This window comes from Astatotilapia calliptera, chromosome 19 (assembly GCF_964374335.1).
Source record: "Astatotilapia calliptera chromosome 19, fAstCal68.1, whole genome shotgun sequence".
In the NCBI taxonomy this organism is placed as follows: Eukaryota; Metazoa; Chordata; class Actinopteri; order Cichliformes; family Cichlidae; genus Astatotilapia; species Astatotilapia calliptera.
In genome coordinates, this window is record NC_137440.1 from 31,751,663 (window position 1) to 31,772,545 (window position 20,883).

At 41.7% G+C, this 20,883-nt stretch overlaps 1 protein-coding gene, 1 long non-coding RNA gene and 1 pseudogene across 3 annotated transcripts; 2 read left to right on the forward strand and 1 right to left on the reverse strand.

Moving 5' to 3' along the window:
- Window positions 1-7,399: 7,399 nt before the first annotated feature.
- On the forward strand, window positions 7,400-10,324 carry cyp1c1 (cytochrome P450, family 1, subfamily C, polypeptide 1). Its single transcript, XM_075410363.2, has one exon. It carries the CDS (start codon window positions 7,627-7,629, stop codon window positions 9,202-9,204), a length of 1,578 nt encoding a protein of 525 aa, XP_075266478.1. The 5' UTR covers window positions 7,400-7,626; the 3' UTR covers window positions 9,205-10,324.
- A 936-nt stretch (window positions 10,325-11,260) lies between these two features.
- Window positions 11,261-13,888, forward strand: LOC113012542 (cytochrome P450 1B1 pseudogene; annotated as a pseudogene). Its single transcript, XR_013903932.1, has one exon. The product of XR_013903932.1 is annotated as a cytochrome P450 1B1 pseudogene (transcript).
- A 4,853-nt stretch (window positions 13,889-18,741) lies between these two features.
- LOC145422645 (uncharacterized) lies at window positions 18,742-20,650 on the reverse strand. Its single transcript, XR_013903933.1, has 2 exons — window positions 20,541-20,650; window positions 18,742-20,379 (listed from the first exon to the last, which is right to left on the reverse strand). It is a non-coding gene; the product is annotated as an uncharacterized LOC145422645 (long non-coding RNA).
- Window positions 20,651-20,883: the final 233 nt, after the last annotated feature.

Genomic DNA, 20,883 nt, shown 5'->3' on the forward strand with positions numbered 1-20,883 from the left:
GCGTTTCAAGGAATTTCTCCATGTGCAAGTAATTTATTTTTCAAGGTGGATTTCTGCTCAGACTGTCTTTGGAAGGACCCCAAAGATGATATTTTAAAGCCTTCCATGTGCTGCAGAGTCAGTAAAAAGAACAAAAATGTGAAAAAAATAAAATTCTGGCAAGTAATGATTGTCATTCAATGAGCAGTATTTCACTGAAGCTGTGGTAAAGGCAGTTCTGTTATGTGTTATACTAATGCTTTGGGTATTATCCCAGCACTTAAAACATGATAAATAATCTTAAGTGTATATAAAATCTTAGATTTTATATTAAAAATATATAAAATATAAAGGGGAGAAGGGGAGGGGGTGTTTCACTGGTACAGTCCCAGTGAATAAAATGTCAGATTTTTGTATTAATAGTAATGCCGCCCATCTTCTTCATCTTTTATTCATGTTGAGATTAATTTTAATGTTTCCTGGATGACAGATAAAACCCGGTTATCTTATCTTATGATTAAAGTCATTTTTTAAAATACATGGAAATCCTTCATTTTAGATTTAAATTTAAATCCTGTGATAAATACCATAATTATAAAGTCAGCACATAGCCTAAGGCAGCGTCCTAAACACCCTTGCCGTGAGTCGTTTGGTACCGGGCCGAGACAGTTGAGGCTCGGGTGTGAAAATTATTTTTCGGGGTTTTTTTATCGTTTTTATCATTAACTCGGTTCCCGTTGGTCTTTTCCTGTGTGTTATCAATAAATCTTCTTTTTTGGTACTGGTTTTGTTTTGTTATATTAATCCGCGACACCGTAAAAGGCCGGTCCGTGAAAATATTGTCGGACACAAAACCGGTCCGTGGCGCAAAAAAGGTTGGGGACCGCTGGCCTAAGGGATGGGATCTTAGTATAAAATTAAATTGTAGTTGAGCAAGATTTTGCAAAAGTTTTCTTGAGCTTAACAATTATGTCTCCCTTAATTTTCACTGTACAAAGCTAAACTGATGACTGAGACAAAGGTGCAAAAGACAGTACCACAGCTTCCGACTGGCAATTATTTTAAGCTGTATAGGCCAAATTGGACTAATATCCCTACCTTGCCACATTCCAATTTTCTTGTTCCATTTAATCTTTCTGTAGTCTATACTATTCGAAAAAAATTATTTCTGGACAGTGGCATGCCCCTTTCTTTAAGACTTGCATAACAAACTGTCTGCTGGCTATCTACGCCGAGTCGGGGTCATCTGGAAGCCATTTCTACCGGTGCTTTCTCCCTCGTCTCATTTTAATCTCCCAGCGCAGCCTCGCATCACCCTCCCCTCCTCTCCCCGCTCCCCGGGGAAGCCGTAGTTCAGTGAACTAGCTCCGCGCATGCCAGGTCGGCATGGCACGCAAGCTCATCCCCGCTCCGCTCTCCTAGCACGCAAAAACTCAACAGGATTAGAAACAAAAATCCTTATACTGTACATAATACATGGCTCCTGTCGGTGGGTGCCACATTAGGAGAAAATCTATCACGCAGCCTGCTCACAGTTAAGAGAGGAGATTTATAGAACAAAAAAATTAGAAGTAAGGTGAATTACAACATGCCCGTTATCCTAATAAGTTATTTTATTAATAATAGATCAACTCTGGGACTTTTGGCAACACGCTAGAAAACTTTCTTGAACTTTCCTTTGACGCATTATTTTCCTTTTTCTTGTATTATATTTAGGGGGGGGGGGGGGGGGTGGAGTCGAAAATGCTTATTGGTGTAGTTTAGAGCTGAATTCTTCATTAGAATTAAATACACTGGCATACTTGGATGTGACTTTCAGGCTCACGTGCACACTTATGCACGTGTATAGATGGTATTACATTAAAAAAAAAAAGCATCAGCAAAGGGAACTAATACAGATACTAGAACTACAGATAGTTATGAATTAATAGATTAAGCGTTTGCATAAAATTCAGTTTTTGACCAAAATTCTTTTATTCAGGCAGCTCATCAAAATGTTTTAATGTAAATGCAAATGACTTTAAAGAAAAGTGTGAAGACGTCTGAGGTATACTCACCAAATACGAAGATCCTACGCAGATCAGTCAAAGGAAAGCACTCATCAAACCTTTGACCTTTTAATGGTACTTATATTTACACAGATTTCTCTTAAAATAATGGTTAACTAAATTTTCAATTAAACACATGCATATGTTACATATTTGTATTTGTGAAACTGACTTACAGCATAGTTACTATCACATTTTTGTAAGAAGTGAGTGACTTTCTCTTGTGAGAGAAGTAACGTTTCCAGCACATAGCCACAGCCCCTGTGAACTGCCTGCCATTTGAACAGGTCAAAATTTTAGTATAACAGCTTTCCAAATGTTTTTGTTATGTGTCTTATACAAGCCCACAAAATAAAAGGAAGGTTAAATCCATGCACCAAACCACGATGACTTTCTTAATCACTGCAGCTCAGTGTGTACATGGCATATTATAGTAGCTACATCAATGTGTTAGTATGCACTTTTACAGTGGCTATGGCTTTGTGCTGGTAATGTAACTGGTCACACACTTCTAACAGAGCAGCCAAACCAACAGTAAAGATTTGCAACAAAAAAACATGTGAACTAAATCTTACTACTCCGCTTACTACAGACAGTGATACAACTTTGTTACCTTGCTAATGTACACAGAAAAATAAAACATTAAATCAAACTTAGCTCACACTATACTTCATTACTGCTGATTTTGTTGTCTTATCATTTGCAGACAGTTAATGTTAGCTAACTGAAGCCTTACATTTGCCTTACATAACCAGCTGAACAACTATCCTATATAAAAATACAAACAAAAAACATCTACACATGTAAAGTGTAGAACTCCAGACCACAGAAACTTTCCAGAGGGAAAAAATAGCATCCCTCCAGCATCCCTTCCCAGGGGGCGGGGCTTCTGGTGACAACACCTTTGTTTCATTCATTGTTTCAGAAATGTGAAAAGTAAAAAAGGCAATTATTTTTTACATAAGAAACATAAATTAGTAATGTACAATATATATGAAGTGAAAGTGCAAATCAGTGTGGTGGGTGGGATAGATTAGGGAGCAAGTGAACATTTTGTTCTCAAAGAAGCAGGAAGTGTTAGAAGCAGAAGAAATGGGTAAGTGTGAGGATCTGAGCGAGTTTGGCAAGGACCAAACTGAGATGGCTAGACGAGCATCTATCAAAAGGATCCAAGGAAGGGATTGTTGTGAACCAGAGACACATAGGGAGTGAAGGCTGGTCTAATCAAACTGACCAGCTACTGTAGCTCAGAAAAAGTTAATGGAAAAGTTGATGCTGGTCCCAACAGAACATTTTTAGAATACACATTGCATCGCAATTTATTTTCTTATGGGGCTGCATAGGCAAAGACTAGTCAGGGTGCCCATGCCCTGTCCACTGCCAAAGGTGCCAACAATGTGCATGTGACCATCAGAACTGAACCATGGGGTAATGGAAGCAGGTGACCTGGTCGGATGATTCTCCTTTTCTTTCACATCATGTGGATGTCCGGATGGACGTGCATCGCTTACCTGTGGAACACCTGGCACCAGGATGTACTATAGGAAGAAGGCCAGCCAGTGGTGGCAGTGTGATGCTTTGTTGCTAAGCATTATTGCAGACCATGAACACTCTTTGATGGAAATGATATTTCCTGATGGCTGTGGCCTCTTTCGGCGGGATAATGCACCCCGCCACAAAACAAAACGGGTTCAGGAAAGGTTTGAAGGGCACAACAAGTTTGAGGTGTTGATTTGACCACCAAATCCCCAGATCTCAATACAATTGAGCATCTGTGGGATGTGGTGTAAAAACAAATCCAATCCACAGTGGCTCCACCTTGCACATTACAGGATTTAAAGGATCTTTTGCAAACATCTTGGTGCCAGATACCACAGCACACCTTCAGGGGTCTAGTGGAGTCCATGCCTCAGTGAGTCAGGACTGGCAGCAAAAGAGGGACCAACATAATGTTAGGCAGGTGGTCATAATATTATGCCTGACTGGTATACATGAACAAGAATTGGGTAGCACTGAGAATCAATAAATACACACTACCCAGTGGAGATATGTGACAACACAATAAGCCATTAAACAGTCTTTACCCCGTCAGCTGTCTGGAACAGAGTTCAAATAATGATATTTTTTACCCATGCGAGAATACCACAGGTAATTGTCTCCTGCTCCCAGACACTCTGAACAAACAGCACCTTCATCTGATCCAAACAGTCTTTCCAGAAGAGAAAATGAGTCTGAAACAGGCTATCTCTGTTTGTCTGGTATGGACAAAAAAGGGGTGCTTGTCATTCGTCAGGTCTTTTCACTAAGACAGCAATTGGGTCAGACAGTGACAATTTTTCCCAGTGTCTCTTTCCTCATATTGTGGTCTGGCAGCAGAAAACACTGTCATTTCAAACTTCACCATCCCAACTAGCAACGTCCGGTGGTTACCTCGCGGCTCCCGGAGATGGAGCTAGCCCAGAAGATGTTTTTGTTGGTTTGTTTGCTGATTTGTCTTGGTTGCTTCTAACCACTTTTTTTTTTTAGTCTTGGCTCACTTTTGTTCTCTCAAGTGCTGTATTCACTCTCCCCTTCCCTTCTCCTAAGTTCCACCAGCTCCCCAACTGCCTGTTGGACCGCTGACTTTCCTCTCCTCCCTGCCTCACCACCTCACCAAGCCCCCTACCCCCTTCCCTCTTCCTTCCTCCCTGTCGGTGCTGTGCGTGACAGTAGCTCACTGAGAAGTGGAAATGAGACTAGTAAACAATGATTAGCTCCAGAGACGAGGCAGCCTGGCCTACCATTGGTCCTGTCTCCACACAGAAAGCACCCACCCGCCAGCACATGACATGCAGCGGCACATAGACCCCATCCCTGCCTCCACCCCAAACCTCCCTCCGACTAATCCACCCCCTCAGCCAGAGTCAACACAGGGTCAGGGCCAACCTTTCACAGCCAGGTTACAAGGAGCAATCACAAGCAAACACGGCAACCACACGCAAAATGCACACATGACACCCCTCTCCCGCAGACCCAGTCATCTGCACCTCCCGTACACATGCACGCAAACTAGACCCCCCCTCCACCATCCTGCCACCCAAGCACCCCCTCCCCTTCGTCAGCCACAAACCTGGCTCTAATTAGCATTATGGGGATGCGAGTGGCCACATATGAGGACCAGGCTCAGGGAGGTGGAGGAGGAGGAGGAGGTAGGGGTGTCGGTGGTGTTGGTGGAGGTGAGGGGGGATTCCGCCCTTATAGGAACAGAGAAGAAACAGTCATCCCCCAATGCAGGCAGTATTTTGAAGACATTGCAATGTCTCTGGTTAACCAAGAAATCATTCTAGAGGATTTGGTGCTCAGCCACACCACATTTCTCAAGACAAACAGCTCTCAGGCAGAGCTCCAAAAACGCTCGACATCTGCAAAAGGCTCTCAAAGGTCCATTATCATGAAAGAACGACGCATGAAACACTTCACTGACTTTTATTGTTACCTTTGTGTTTGCACTCATAATTTAAATATGCTGTGCACATAAGAACTTCTGTTTTTATGTGTTTATGTAATCAGAGTGTTATGCACTACAGTCTGTGGAGATATGGTTAGTATGGAAATGGGTGACAATAAAAATAATGTGTATGGGTCAGAGCAGTGACTGGTTTACTTTGTAGGTGCTGTCACATAATCTGTGAGATAAACTTTGTGGTGAAATGAACTTTTTAAAAAATGTTTTTAATAATAATAATAAATTTGACCAATAAGAAATGTTTCTTGTATGATCTATCTGTAGAGTAACATATTATCTTTTCCCTCTTAAAAAATATTTTCAGCATCTGCTGTCATTCTCTACCACCCACACTCCTCTGCTCCTGTCCTGTTGATAAAGACAGAGTGCGCCTGTGGGGTAGCAAAGTTTCTGTCCCTCTCACTTAGTGACTTACTTTGGAAATGTTTTAGTACCTTTAATGAGGGTCATTACCTCCTGCAAAAATAAACTTAACAGCTGGTGGGAAAACAAGAAACACTTTTTTTTTTATCTTCCACACAGCTTGAGGAAAATGTTTTGCTTTGGGAAATAACCACATGATGCTATAATAAAATAATTAACGGGAATATGATTGTCCAATAATGCAACTCGATCTAAAGAGAAAACCCACGGGAAAGTGCGGAGCTTCTCTTTCCTACTTAAAAGGGAGAGAAGAGAATAAAGGTGGACTGCGACAATGAAGTAGCCTCGCATTTGCTTTTGCAATCACTGGGGGGGGGGCACCTGAAGTTTCCTGTGCTATGATGTAACCCGCTGTCTCATGCAGAAGCGCAGTTTGTGTGTTGGAGAAAACAAGCTGTTGTAGGAAACCCAAGTATGAATATTTCATGGCTTTGTCCACGCTGAATTATTGTGCAAGATTGTTGTGTAAAGATTCAGTCTAACTAATCTACCTCTTTGCGGTGCTAAGACGAATAATGGAAGAAATAAGAAACCTTGTAATGTTTTATCTAATATTCTGTGTGATGTTTCTTTCTTTCTCACTAATTAACACAATGCAAATGACATATATGATGAGTATTTTAATGCAAGTTTTTATAATGTTAAGAGTCACTGTAAAAAAAACAGGCACACATTTCTGCAATAAAGCTGTATAAAGACTTGAAAAAAAAGAAGCTGTGAAAGATGCGCTTCAGAGTGGTGCACAACGTTTCTTTGTTATACAAAAAACTCAAAGGACTTCCCGGAAAAAAGAATAAACTATTAAAGTCACAACATTGGTTCTTACAGTTAGGCTGAGCCTTACATTAAATACAAGTTAGTGCACAGAGATTACATCAGGTTGAACTCAGCAGCTGCAACTTTCCCAAAAAGCTGCGCTTGTTTCTCGCAAATTCTCAAGCATGAAAATAGATACACGTGAAAGTATGAAAATCATTTTCCCCCGAATATATTTTTGCATAATTCGTAAACCGAATGCAAACACCTTTTTAAAAGCCAAATTTTTCCCCGCTGAGCCTTAAAAAAAGAAATAATGTAAAAAAAAAAAAAAGAAGAAAAGAAAGAAAGAAAGAAAAAAGCGCACACACACAAAAGACGCACTTCAAAATGTGCAAACTATGCAAGTTCTCCCACTAACTAGGACAGTTAAACAAACTGTCCTAGTTAATCGGTCACCAGTTGCTACGTCTTTTTTTCCCCTCTCCTCCGTAGGCGGTCGTTCACGCTGCTCGCTCACGGTGTCCCTCGGCTCTCTCAAGTGCGCGCCTCCAACAGCGACCGGCAAGCGGAGAGAAAATATAGCGGGGTCTGCGGGGCTACCACAATGGGAGGAGTATGAAAGTTATCCCGAGCCCTGCCCACCAACTGCAAAACATATAAGACACTGGAGTGAAGCAAAAAATCAGGCACTTAAGCCTGATCTTGATGAAAAGACTCTGAGGGAGAAAAAAACTTTGTTCATTATCAAAATGACCTCACTGTCATTTCAGTAACATCTAAAATATTATTTTTTTTAGATGCTATGGATATATAAGTGATTTATATTTTCCCCACATAGTCAGCAGCTCTACTAACTTTGAAACTATTTTTTAAATCATTTTTGAGAAGCAAGTGTGCAGGAAGCTTGTCACAATGGCACTGGACCCTGAGTTTGGTGTGAAGAGCAGCAGCATCATCAGAGAATGGAGCGGACAGGTCCATCCTGCTCTGGTTGCCACCTTTGTTTTCCTCTTCTGTGTGGAAGCCTGCCTCTGGGTCAGGAACCTCAGGCTGAAGAGAAGACTGCCGGGACCTTTCGCCTGGCCCGTGGTCGGCAATGCAATGCAGCTGGGCCAGATGCCTCACATCACCTTCGCCAGGCTGGCCAAAAAATATGGCAACGTGTACCAGATCCGGCTGGGCTGCAGTGATGTTGTGGTTTTGAATGGAGAGAGAGCAATCCGCCAGGCTCTGATACAGCACAGCACCGAGTTTGCAGGCAGACCGAACTTTCTCTCTTTCCAGATGATCTCGGGAGGCAGGAGTTTGACATTTACTAATTACAGCAAACAGTGGAAAGCACACAAGAAAGTTGCACAGTCCAGCCTCAGAGCATTTTCCTCTGCAAACAGTCAGACCAAAAAAGCCTTTGAGCAGCACGTTACAGCCGAGGCCATGGAGCTGGTGCAGGCATTATTGCGTCAGAGCACTGATGGACGGTATTCTGATCTTGTTCATGAATTTACAGTAGCTTCTGCTAACATCATGTGTGCTCTCTGCTTTGGGAGGAGGTATGGACACGATGACCTAGAGTTCAGGACCTTGCTAAAAAGAATGGACAAGTTTGGGGAGACAGTGGGTGCTGGTAGCTTGGTAGATGTCATGCCCTGGCTTCAGTCCTTCCCTAACCCAGTCCGTAGTGTCTATGAAAACTTCAAGAACATCAATGAAGAGTTTTTTGGTTTTGTGAAAGACAAAGTGATGCAACACAGAGAGTCCTTCAATCCTCAGGTGACGAGGGACATGAGCGATGCCATCATCAGTGTGATTGAGCACGGAGAAGACAGCAGGCTGACCAAAGAGTTTGTTGAGGCAACAGTCACAGATCTGATTGGAGCAGGTCAAGACACAGTTTCAACTTTCATGCAGTGGATTGTCCTTCTCCTGGTCAAATACCCAGACATACAAGCCAAACTGCAGGAGCTCATAGACAAAGTAGTCGGCCGAGACAGACTCCCATCGATTGAAGACAGAAGCAGCCTGGCGTACCTGGACGCCTTCATCTATGAGACCATGCGCTTCATCAGCTTCGTCCCCCTCACCATCCCACACTCCACAACCTCAGACGTCACCATCGAAGGGCTCCACATCCCCAAAGACACGGTGGTGTTCGTCAATCAGTGGTCCGTCAACCACGACCCTCTGAAGTGGAAGGACCATCACATGTTCGACCCCTCACGCTTCCTCGACGAAAGCGGGGCCCTCGACAAAGACAAAGCCAACAGCGTGATGATTTTTTCAACAGGAAAAAGACGCTGCATCGGTAACCAGATCGCAAAGGTAGAGGTATTTATATTTACAGCAGTCCTGCTACACCAGTGCAGTTTTGAGAGCAACCCCTCTGAGCCCGTCACTCTCGACTGCTCTTATGGGCTCGCACTGAAGCCCCTTCCATTCCGTGTCAGCACCAAGCTGAGAGGAAAGCTGCTTGGCTTAGTTTCCCCAGCATGAACAGCTTGCCCCCAAATACTGAGACTCCAGCAAATACTTTCCCACCTGTGACATTTAGATGAGAGTAGGCTATCCATATACCTGCACTAAATAGTATGGTTGTATGATTATCATATTTAACAGTGATATTTAATTCATATTGTAACATGTTCTGTATTTGAATTATTGTCAGTGCAGGGCTGAGGACATGATTTTAAAGATGTATCGTTAGCTGCAAAAGGTCAAAAAGCATGCTTGTGGACTCTTGTGATACAGTGTAAAGGTAATAGATGTTTGTTTCACACTATACTTGATCATTTTTGTACATATTTCTGGGCCATGCGTTTGTCTTATGCCTATTAAGCATGTGAGTGGAAAAATTAGCTAAACCTTTCAAAGTCAGTTTAAACTATTATAACTGTATTGAATGCTTGTGAATGTCATCAAGTCACTAGCTGACTTATTGTTGTAACTTGTAATATGTAAAATAGATGTATTTAACCATTGCCACACAAAGTCACATAAAAATGTTTATATATATATATGTATATATAATTTTGTTTTTTCAGGAATTTAAATTTAAGCTGTTTGACTATCTACTGTACTCACAGAAAGAACAAAATAAACAGAGTGTGTTGATCAAAGGAGACAAAAATGGCATGTTTATGAAGCTGGGCAGCCGAGCCGGAGTCTTTCATCAAGAAGCGAACATCCCTTTTTCAAAGGATGAAGAAGTGATGCTGCAGTGGAGAATGAACTTCACAAACTTCATGGACCCAGATTTAACTTTTTACTGTACAAGCACTCCAGCACTACCCATGCCAAATGCATGTCTCCCCAGTACAATGAAACACATGTGCAGCAAATTTGCATAGACATGTTTGTTTACAGTAACTTTTACAAAGCTACATGGATGTCACTGCACTCTCTTAAAGCCACTGTATTCAGGAATCGATGTTGCGATGCCCAAGGGATGTGTTTCTCTATCTGCATCGGGGCAAAGATAAAAATGAAATAAACACGAGTAGGCTGTTAAGGTGTTGTTTTTGTGATAATGTTTCATTCAAGACCTGCAGAGGCTCTATGTAATGCAAAAATAAGCTGTATCTGAAATGAATAAAAGTGAATTTTCAAAGCTCAATCTGTATTTTTATTTAGTCTTGAAAGTTATGCTAAATAACTTATCTTAACACTGCTCACTAATGAAGGTGTATATCTCAGTTTCAAAGGATTTTTAGCCCCTGTTAATGATATCAGCAGCATGACGCTTTGTTTTTTTTCCATAAATAGAGCAATATGGAATATTTGAATTGTGGTTGGATATCAATAAAACCCAAACTGATGCTTTTTTTTGGAATCTCCTTGTTGCACAAGCACCCACATAAGCAGATTTACAGCTGTTTGCATTCTGTTTCAGACTATTTTGATGCAACCACAAGCCTAAGAGTGACATTATCTCAGAGAGCTTTGCATAAAGGTCTATTATGTCAACAATAACATTGTCTATATATTTTATAGAGCATAATAAATTGTGCTGGTTCAGTGTTTGGAGTTTGAAACCTCTAGCTTTCATGATGGTATCCCAGAGGCCTTTTCCCTGCATGGTTGTAGTTAACAGCTTTGCTGTAAATAGCCAAAACCAAGTCATGTTTAAAATGGTCTCAGAAAGTTGTAGGAAAGTGAAAAGAACAAAGGAAACTGAAAATATCGAACTCCTCGTCTTATATATTACAATACATACCTCCTTGAATAAACTCTCACAACGATAAATTCATTTTCGATATTTTGTGGTCATTCATTTTTGGCCACACATGGTATGTGAAAGTTGTTTATTTTTTAATTATGTGCCATTCTCTTGTACATTTTGGCCGCAAAAACAGTAATTCTGTGCTTTGTGGCAACATTGTCAATTAAGTAGCTGCTCTCCTTTTCCAACATCATCCTACAAGGGACGCTGCTGGAAGCAGTCCTGAGTGGGAATAGGACTAAGGTCAAAATGGGAGGGGAGAGATAATAAAAAACCTGAGCCGCTGAACCCTCCCACCGTAGAGATACATATAAGCGAAGTGTTAAGGCTTGAATCTGCATTCCTCTTAAGTGGTCGTCTGAAGACGCACTGCTACACTGCTAACTACTCAACCTGATCGAGCTACTCTCAATCACCTGAGAGGCAACCCTCTACTTTTTTTCTCCACTCAAATATTTCAATATATTAAAGACCAGAAAAAGAGGAAATTGTTTTCAATTTTGAGTGAAATCTTTATTAGATGCAGTGGATGATAGAACAGCAATGGCTCAAACAGATGCAGAGTTTGGTGTGAAGAGCAGCAGCAGCATCATCAGAGAATGGAGCGGACAGGTACAGCCTGCTCTGGTCGTATCATTTGTTTTCCTCTTCTGTTTGGAAGCCTGTCTCTGGGTCAAGAACCTCAAGCTCAGGAGAAGACTGCCGGGACCGTTCGCATGGCCTGTGGTGGGCAATGCCTTGCAGCTGGGCCAGATGCCTCACATCACCTTCACGAAACTAGCGAAAAAGTATGGTGAAGTGTATCAGATACGACTGGGCTGCAGTGACGTTGTGGTCCTGAATGGAGGCCAGGTTATTCGTCAGGCCCTGATACAGCACAGCACAGAGTTTGCAGGTAGACCCAACTTTGTATCTTTTCAATTCGTTTCCGGGGGGAAAAGCATGACTTTTACAAATTACAGCAAACAGTGGAAGATGCACAGGAAAATTGCTCAATCTACAATCAGAGCTTTCTCATCTGCCAACAGTCAGACCAAGAAAGCCTTTGAGCAGCAGATTGTGGCTGAAGCCACAGAGCTAGTTGAGAGTTTCCTCAAGCTCAGTGCTCAGGGCCAATATTTCAACCCGGCTCAAGAGTTGACAGTTGCTGCTGCTAATGTGATTTGTGCCTTGTGCTTTGGGAAGCGTTACGGACATGATGATATGGAGTTTAGAGCCTTGTTGCACAAGGTGGATAAGTTTGGACAGACAGTAGGGGCTGGCAGCTTGGTTGACGTGATGCCCTGGCTTCAGTCTTTCCCTAATCCAGTCCGCACTGTCTTCAGAAATTTCAAAAGCTTGAATCAGGACTTCTTTGCATTCATCAAGAACAAAGTGGAGAAGCATAGGGAGACCTTTGATCCAGAGGTGACCAGGGACATAAGCGATGCCATCATTGGTGTCCTTAATGAGTCAGAGAAAGGCGAGGAGCTCACTGTAGGCTACACAGAGGCGACTGTGGCAGACTTGATTGGTGCAGGTCTGGATACCGTCTCCACTGCTCTTCACTGGATTGTCCTTCTGTTGGCCAAACACCCTGAAATTCAAACCACACTCCATGAACTCATTGACAACGTGGTGGGGCGAAACCGGCTGCCATCTGTCGAGGACAGACAACACCTCGCTTACCTGGACGCCTTCATATATGAGACCATGCGGTACACCAGCTTTGTTCCTGTCACCATCCCCCACTCCACAACCTCAGACGTCACTGTCAGCGGTCTCACCATCCCCAAGGACACAGTGGTATTCATTAATCAGTGGTCCGTCAATCACGACCCCCTGATGTGGAAAGACCCACATATCTTTGACCCCTCGCGCTTCATTGATGAAAACGGCTCCCTAAACAAAGACTTCACAAACAATGTGATGATCTTCTCAGCAGGGAAGAGAAGATGCATTGGGGACCAGATAGCCAAAGTTGAGATATTTGTGTTCTTTGCGATTCTTCTGCACCAGTGCAGCTTTGAAAAATGCCCAAATGAGGACTTCTCTTTAAACTCTTCCTATGGCTTAACACTGAAGCCTTTAAATTACAAGATCACTGCCAAACTCAGGGGAGAATCACTGAAAGGCCAGTGAAAAGATGTGTGAGAATGGGTTCTGAAAATAAAAGGGAGCATTGCTATGTAAAGTATGCACCCTTAAAGAGGAGTTGTGTCTGCATCAAATAGATTGTGCACCCTTTTAAGATGACAAAGAATATATTTGTGACTAAAGCAAAAGCTATCGGTTCACACAAATGCAAAAATATTTGCAACGGCTGACGTGCTTTTTTAAAGAGAAGTCTGAAATTGGCATTGGGAGCAAAATGCGAACTCAAATGCAGTTTTGCCCTTCAGTTCTGAAAAACTGCGACTTAGACAAGAAGGCCTAAATATGGAACAAGATATAATGACAACTTTGATGTGGGCTCCTCAAAAACCACATACCATAATAAATCTTAAGTACGTATTGGTATTTATATGAGGGTATTTAGTGGGAGTCACGCTGAATTGCAATATAAACTGGTGGTGAAAAAGAAATTTCCCTCTAGACTGTTTTTTTTCGCTGACATGCCCGTTGTGTGGTCTCATTTGAACAGTTATTCACCCAGAGAACTATTTATCTTTGTATGTACTGAATGATCGAAGTTATTACAAATCCAGAATGCAAGCCATGTGCATTTGTGCGCTCATAAATCACATATAGTGCTGATGTATTCTGATAAGTACTCATGTAATGTATAAAAGCCATTGATTTCATTGTTCCTCATGCTGTTTTCTTCTGTACACACAATATACCACATGTGTGCATACCACGCTACTGTCTGAATAATAAGCCAGACTCTTTTGAATTGCAACATAATGCTGTCATAATCAACATGATCCAGTCTGTGTTCTACAGTGCCTTTAATGTACAATAAACATTTCCTACTGATTTCTGATTCTTTGGGGTGTATCGGAGAGGAGTGCTGGGTATCACAGGGGCCAGAGAGGTCAAAGAGATAATAATAGAAGCTGATGTCTAGGCTCAGTGTTGTGGTGAAAGATTAATATGGGTTACAGGCCCTGCGTGCCTTGTTGTATAAACTTAACATGCAGGCAGTGACTCAGTAAATTTGTACAGGCAACAGTAAGCAGCCACAAGCTGCCCTCATCAATATTTAACCTGGATCGCGCCGTACTTTTGACTAGTGTGCGACTAGTTTTTCTTTCTTCTTCTTCTTCTTCTTCTTCTTTTTTTAAGCAAATAGACTGAGATGCTTTTCATTTATTAGGCTGACATCATAGGTGAAAAAAGACACTTTTGGTTTAGTGGAAGCAAGCCCGATCCCTTCTAAGAAGTCTGTACTTACACTGCATATATAGTGCTCTAACTACACAGGCTCGTTTCTTATTTGCTCGTTTCAAGCCATCTTCAACGATAAAATGCTCCCAACCGAGTTGTGTCATATATAAGTGTCCAATAAAGTATCTGTTTTTGCTGATTATTAGTTATTTCCTATTTTCATCAAATAAACAGCGAGCACTGTTTACTGCCGTTCTTTAGGATCAGACCCACCTGTGTTTATATCAGCACCTGTATGTCACTTGTACTGTCGTGGGATTTAAAGCAGCAACTACGCAAGTTTTGTATCAGTTCCAACACATTCAGCATCCCCTCCTGAATTCCTCCCTCCCTCCAGACTGACTGGCTTATTTTTGGGAAAACCAGAACCGCCCCCATGTTCAACATTTACTCTTGCTGTAAGTATAGTTTGTAAATATTAGTCTAAGTGTGGGTAGCAGCTTATAATTTTCATTCCTTTTTTTTTATCTCCCTTGGGATGTCTCATGGGAGCACTGGCCTCAGTCAATGGTCTCGAGTCTACCTGCAGGAGAAGAAGTGTGGCTGAACTTGTTTCCACTTGGGTTAAAATCAGACGAGGCTGAAGACATTCTGTACTGTTGCAAGCTCTCCTTCTTCTGTTTTTTGCTCTGACACCGCAAGGACCCCAGAGGAAGGAATGGGCTGCCTGACCTCCCCTGTTTCCATCACTGCTTCCCAAAACATCCATGAAATGTGTCCAGCTGAAAGCCTCCCTTTCACCCTGAGTCACCCGCTCTGCGCACACCCCGCAGCCCTCGAACCTGACGAGTTTCACTCCTTGAAGGAAAACAAAAAAAAAAGAAAACGCGTACAGGCGGATAGTTGTTCAGCTCTGAGGTTATTCACATTCTGCACGTACACAGAGAGCCACAGAGTGACCTCCCACAGCTCAGGGCTCCATCCAAAGACGCCCCTCCACACTGCGAGGGTTTTGACATGCAAAGTGCAGTCACTGTTTGGTAGATGACATGGTGAGGTAGTATTACTTGGAATAGACCACATCCCATTCTCCAGAAGAAGAAAAAATCCGCAGGAACACAGCGGAACATTGTGTTTAAGCATTGACTAGGAAAAGACTCATGTTCTTGTTTAGCCAATCTTTCCTATTCAGCCGCCCTCAACACCAGCGCACTGACCACAGATACACTCTGCATCCAAAAAGTGGCAAACAAGCACTGTGACTGTAATTCTCCGCGTGGTAGTCGGAGCTAACCCAAAGTATTAAAAAATGTGAAGAGAGCATTTATCATTCTGCAGCAAGGGCAAAAAAAAATCGAATAAAGTAACCAAGCAAATATTTTTCTTTCAATAACAAGAACAAATAAGTCTCTGGGATAAAAAACAAACAAACAACAACTACAAACTATAAATCAAAAGTGACAAAGGTAGCATTTCCAAGGAGTAAAGTAATCAAAGGCATTTCCCACATATTCATATCCTATCACGTGATATAACATCCTGGCTTTTGCATGCACATTTCTTTCCAACTAAACTAAATACTTTGATGTGTCCTACCTCCACCTCCTCTGAAGATGTCCCAGAAACTCACGACCCTGCTCAAACACTGAGCTGTGCTATTTCTATTAACCGTGGTGTATTTGTGACAGATTTACACCAAATTTCCTCCACTCCATGAAAGCGCACAGGCCGCCTGCCACATTAATAATCCTGATTTCTTTCTAAACTGGTGCTCCATCTTTTAAACGACTCTCATTGTGAATCGATTTGTCTCCTGAAAACAAGAAAAGAGCTGCAATTTGCATTTCGAGCCAGTGTCACATCCACCAGAGGATTTTTGTTTGATGTTCAGCGTTTCCTCTCCTTTGAACGCTCTTTGGAATTATGTCATAGGCATAAACACTGAGCAGGACTTATAATTATGGTCTGGTTAACATTATAATCAAGCCGTGCCACCTTAAACTTTGGGATCCTGCTGTAGTCTCTGCATCTTAACACATTGCTGACAGAGTTTAACAGCTAGCGACCCTTCCCTATGTTTTGGGCTACAGCCTCATGCAACCATCATAAAGACATGTCAAGTGACCCCCTTTCTATAAACAATTACCCAACTCATTATTATAGGGTGGAACAGCTAGTTCTTGTTGTTTTCTCTGTGCTGGGATTATGTTTTGGAACAGTGGCGAAGCGAAAGGTCTTTGATATAAAATAACACAATGAGCAGTTCCATTTGGCGCATTTCTTTTCATATAATAAACAATTATTATTTTCAGGAAGTGGAAGAGCGTGAGACACAGCAAAGCATGTGGTTTTTGTTCATGGATAGGAGTTTACATCACGCTCTGACACGGTCACTCACGTTAAGTGGATTTAAGTGGTCAGTTTTGTTACGTGTGGAAACTGAGCGACGCTGCCTTCTAAGGTTTAGGTTTTTATGTTAAATGGCTAAACTGACTGCCAAAAAGCCCCTGTGGGTGTGGATGAGAGTGTGGTGGAGAAGTAGTCTGCAGTGTTCCATCATCGAGACATGCTGACCTGGAGGCTGATGTTGCAAAACTTCCTCCAGGTGACGGTGGAAGGTGGTGAGTAATATTAAACAGAACTCTTACATGGCATCGCATCACTGAATGAGAACTATGATGCTGGGTAAACCAGATGAGGAAATTACTCCAAATATGTGGCCTAATGCCTGGGAAATACAGTCCTCATTAGCTCACAAATTTGGAGAGACTTCTGTTGGAAAACCTGATGTGTTTTTTTATCGCTCCCAAACAGAAGCCTGAACAAACTAGCACTCTGCTAGGCTGCTGAAGGAATGCTGAAGAACTTCTGGTTGCTCATGCTCAAGTCTTCAAGTTTTGCTCCTCAATGTAGGCTCCAGAAGTAAGTTTCATACACTCAAGACTAGGATCTGTTTGTTGTCACTGACCTCTTTTTGCTCTTCTGATTGTTGTTTTGTTTAGGTTGATTTTCATAAAAGCTTTCATTTTATATCACATATTTATCACATTACCAGCAAGACCATTCGACTGGGTTTAACCCCACCTTTTGGCCGGGGCCTCTCTGCGTGGACTTTGCATGTTCTTCCGATTTCTGCGAGGATTTTGTTCAGGTCCTCCGGCTTCCTCCCACAGTCCAAAGACATGCAGTTATTGGGGTTAGGTTAAATCGTGATACTAAAATGCCCATAGGTGTAGATGGTTGTCTGTCTGGGTGATACCCCACATCTCGCCCTATGACAGATGGGTTAGGCGACCCTGATAGGAATAAGCGGAAGACAATGGATGGCTTTCCTTGGATGGGCACCACTTTAACTCGAATAAATTAATACTAATAGTAAATATTAAATTTCAAAAATAACAAAAAAACTTACTTGCAGTACCTTCACGGACCACAAAGAGGCTGCAGACCGCACTTTGGAGACCATAGACCATATAGCATCCTAATTATGTGCATCTATATTGATTAATGCATGTTTTGTCTAGATTTGCCTTCATTATATTATAATCTCATGTTTGTGCATGTTATTGTTGGTTTCTCATGATGTTTTAAAAATATATGTTGTGAAAATTGTTCATAGTAAGGTTTAAATAAGAGGAGACCCCATTTTCACCATGCACATTCCTCATCGTCTAAACAGCTGCACCTCTTTACTTTCTATGAATGACAACAGGACGTGGCAAGATTTCACTCAAGCAAAAATAAAAACTCCCTTTTCATTTGCCAAACCTAGAAAGCATATTAGATTATTATAGTATGTCTCCTGCAAATAGCTCATGACCTCATTTGTCTCCCGATAAAGCCATTCTCCTCAGACCCACTGAGAAAGTTTCTGGTACTTTCCTGTAGGTCCAGCGCCTTCAAGAGGCCATCAATCTTGTGCAGTGTCAGAGATAGCGGTGTCTCCTTCTACAATAACAAACCACTGGAGAACTGTTTTGCAACCCAGACTGGAACTTCTTCAAGAGGCACAAAAAGCTCCCCCTGAGGAGCACGCATATCTGATTTGTTTTTGAAAACGGAGGAAATAAATCAGATTATTGCTTTGTGTATTTTTTCAAGTAACACAAAAGCTTTGGAAACGCTCGGCAGAGAGATATCCCATACACGAGTGGGTGGAAGAACTGAGAGTAAATAAAAAAGGGGCGCACATGAGAGCTTCTCGAAAGTAGTTTAAAAAGACATGACTTTGATTAATTTAGCAGAATAGATGGGATTAGTAGGAATTAATGTAGGAAAAGGAAACTAAAACTAAACACAATCTGTCTCACTCTCTCGCGTGTGGAGTGTATTTTCTCGCACCATGGCAACAGGGACGGTGGGATCAGGAAGTAACTGTTGTATATCTGAACTGTGCAAAGCTTCAAGCCCCCCCCCCATTTCTTTATATTTTGTTAAGAAAATAGGAAATACTTGCAGTTTTTTTAAACATGAGCAAACAAATACAGCACATAAGGCAAAAACAGAGTTTGTGCAGTTTAATGAGCTTGAACGTCAATATTTGGTCAGACCACCTTTATTCTTCAACACAGCCTGAACTCTCTTAGGCAGATTTCTTGTAATTTGCAGCACCTCTGCCCTGACCTTCTGTGTACAAACCGATGATGATTTGAACCAAAAACATGCATCGCTCTCTCACTGATTTTCAGTCCAGTTCTTGTGTAATTTGGCACACCTCAGCCTTTTCTCCCCGTTTCCCCTCCTTAAGAATGGCTTCTTGACAGCCACCCTTCCACTGAGACCCTTTTTTAACAGTAAATGGTCCGCTGAAGAGCCAGATGCGTCTCTCAGGTCCTGTGTCAGGTCTTTGGGGGGTATTTCTTTTCCTGTCTTTTGCACACGATGCTGACATTTGCCAAGTTTTCAGTTTTTTGGGAATCACCTTCTTGTTGCAAAAATACAATTTTTTGCCTGTCAAAATCCTTTTTTTTTAGATTCAACTAAAGAAAGGGAAACAAATTAGGAGTTTTTGTCACCGTCTGCCTGTAAAATGTACCTAAGGATCTAATTTAAAACTGGTTCTTTGCTCAATTGTCTGTCATGTGTAGACACAACACTGGGTTATTCCTTGAGTTAGGCACCAGAACAGAACCCACATTGACTGCTATTGTTACGGCACTTTGGTGTCTTGATCACTGTTATTCACTTGAACTGTCTTTCTTTTGTTGGCTTAAACTCACTCTGAAGATTTTTTACTATAAAGATTTTTTCTTAAACAGATCTTTATGTTGCTTAATGTTGTCTGTGGGTAAAGAAAAGAGATAAAGCAGCCGGGATGAGGCATATTTTCGCCACATCTTGGCAAAGCACCAGTGCATAGGTGCCAAAAAACTGCAGTTCTTTTAATGGCCACTTAAAGCTCGCATCACAAGTAAGTAAATATTAAAACTCCCAAATTTACAGAAGAAATGAACGTGTTACAGCATGGAACAAAAATGTTTTAGCTCTCTAAACATAATTTCCCCTTTCATTACAACCTTGTAGGGTTTAGATTTTCATAAAGGTTGCCTGTTTAAATTATATTTAACCTTAAAGTTTTAATTAGCAGAGGTATAATAAGCCAGTGGTAGGTTAAATCTCCAGGTCTCCAAATGCTGTCTAATCTACAATCAAAACACTTTCTAGTAACATATATGATACCAATCAGACTCTTGCCTGTGCTCGGAGAGACACAGAGTGTTACTGCAAATGCAGAAGATTTGTAAAAAAGTGACATGTTAGAGTTCAAAGGATTACCCAAATGCAGGGCAAAGTGGCAGGGAGGCAAGGAGTCCAAGAAAACACAGAACTCAGTGAGGTGTACCACAAGACAACCAAAGTAGGGATGAGGAACCTTGGCACTGGAGCTGGCAGCAAACACAGGGCATAAACACAGAAAACCACAAGTGGACGAGCAGAAAAACTGTTCAAACTTGGAAACTACATGGAAATCAAACCAAAGATGGATGGGACAGACAATCAAAATGGAAAGGAAACAAACAAAATCCACCAAACTCTGATGGGGAGAAAAACACTCTCTCTACTTTTAAGATTAGGCTTCAAACTTTCCTTTATGATGTAGCTCAGAGTTATGGCTGGATAAGGTGACCCCATGCCTGGTTCTGCTGAAAACATATGAGAAAACTAAAGTTAGCTGAATTTCTGTTTCCAGAGAGCAAAGGCTGCCCCACTTAAATCTTCACCACAAAGCAAATAAATGAATCACTTAAAATGTCAAAATTTTTCTTTAAGTGAACTTATTGTAATATGAAGCATACTTAACCTTTTCTTGAATTCATGACGGATGACGTGATTGTGACAGGCACCCACAATTGCAATAACCGCAGTGAAAAGGGGGAAATTTGATGCGGACACCTACACACCACAGAGAGGCTGTTCACAAGACTTTGGACCCTGGCAAAGAGATCTTTGGCTCAAAGGTTTTGGACAGAGTGTGAGGCACTGTGCACGAACGTCAAGTTCTTCAACATCAAACTCAGAAATGTACTTAGGACTTACTTTGTCATATTGGAAAGGAAAACGGGGGAAAGAAAAGGCTCCAATCCATTGCCACAAATTCTAAAATCCCTCCATGTTATAGCGTTAAGATTTCCATTTATTTCAGC

Excerpts from the sequence above, each read along its gene's own strand:
- cyp1c1 (XM_075410363.2), top strand. The coding sequence starts at position 7,627 with ATGGCACTGGACCCTGAGTTTGGTGTGAAGAGCAGCAGCATCATCAGA.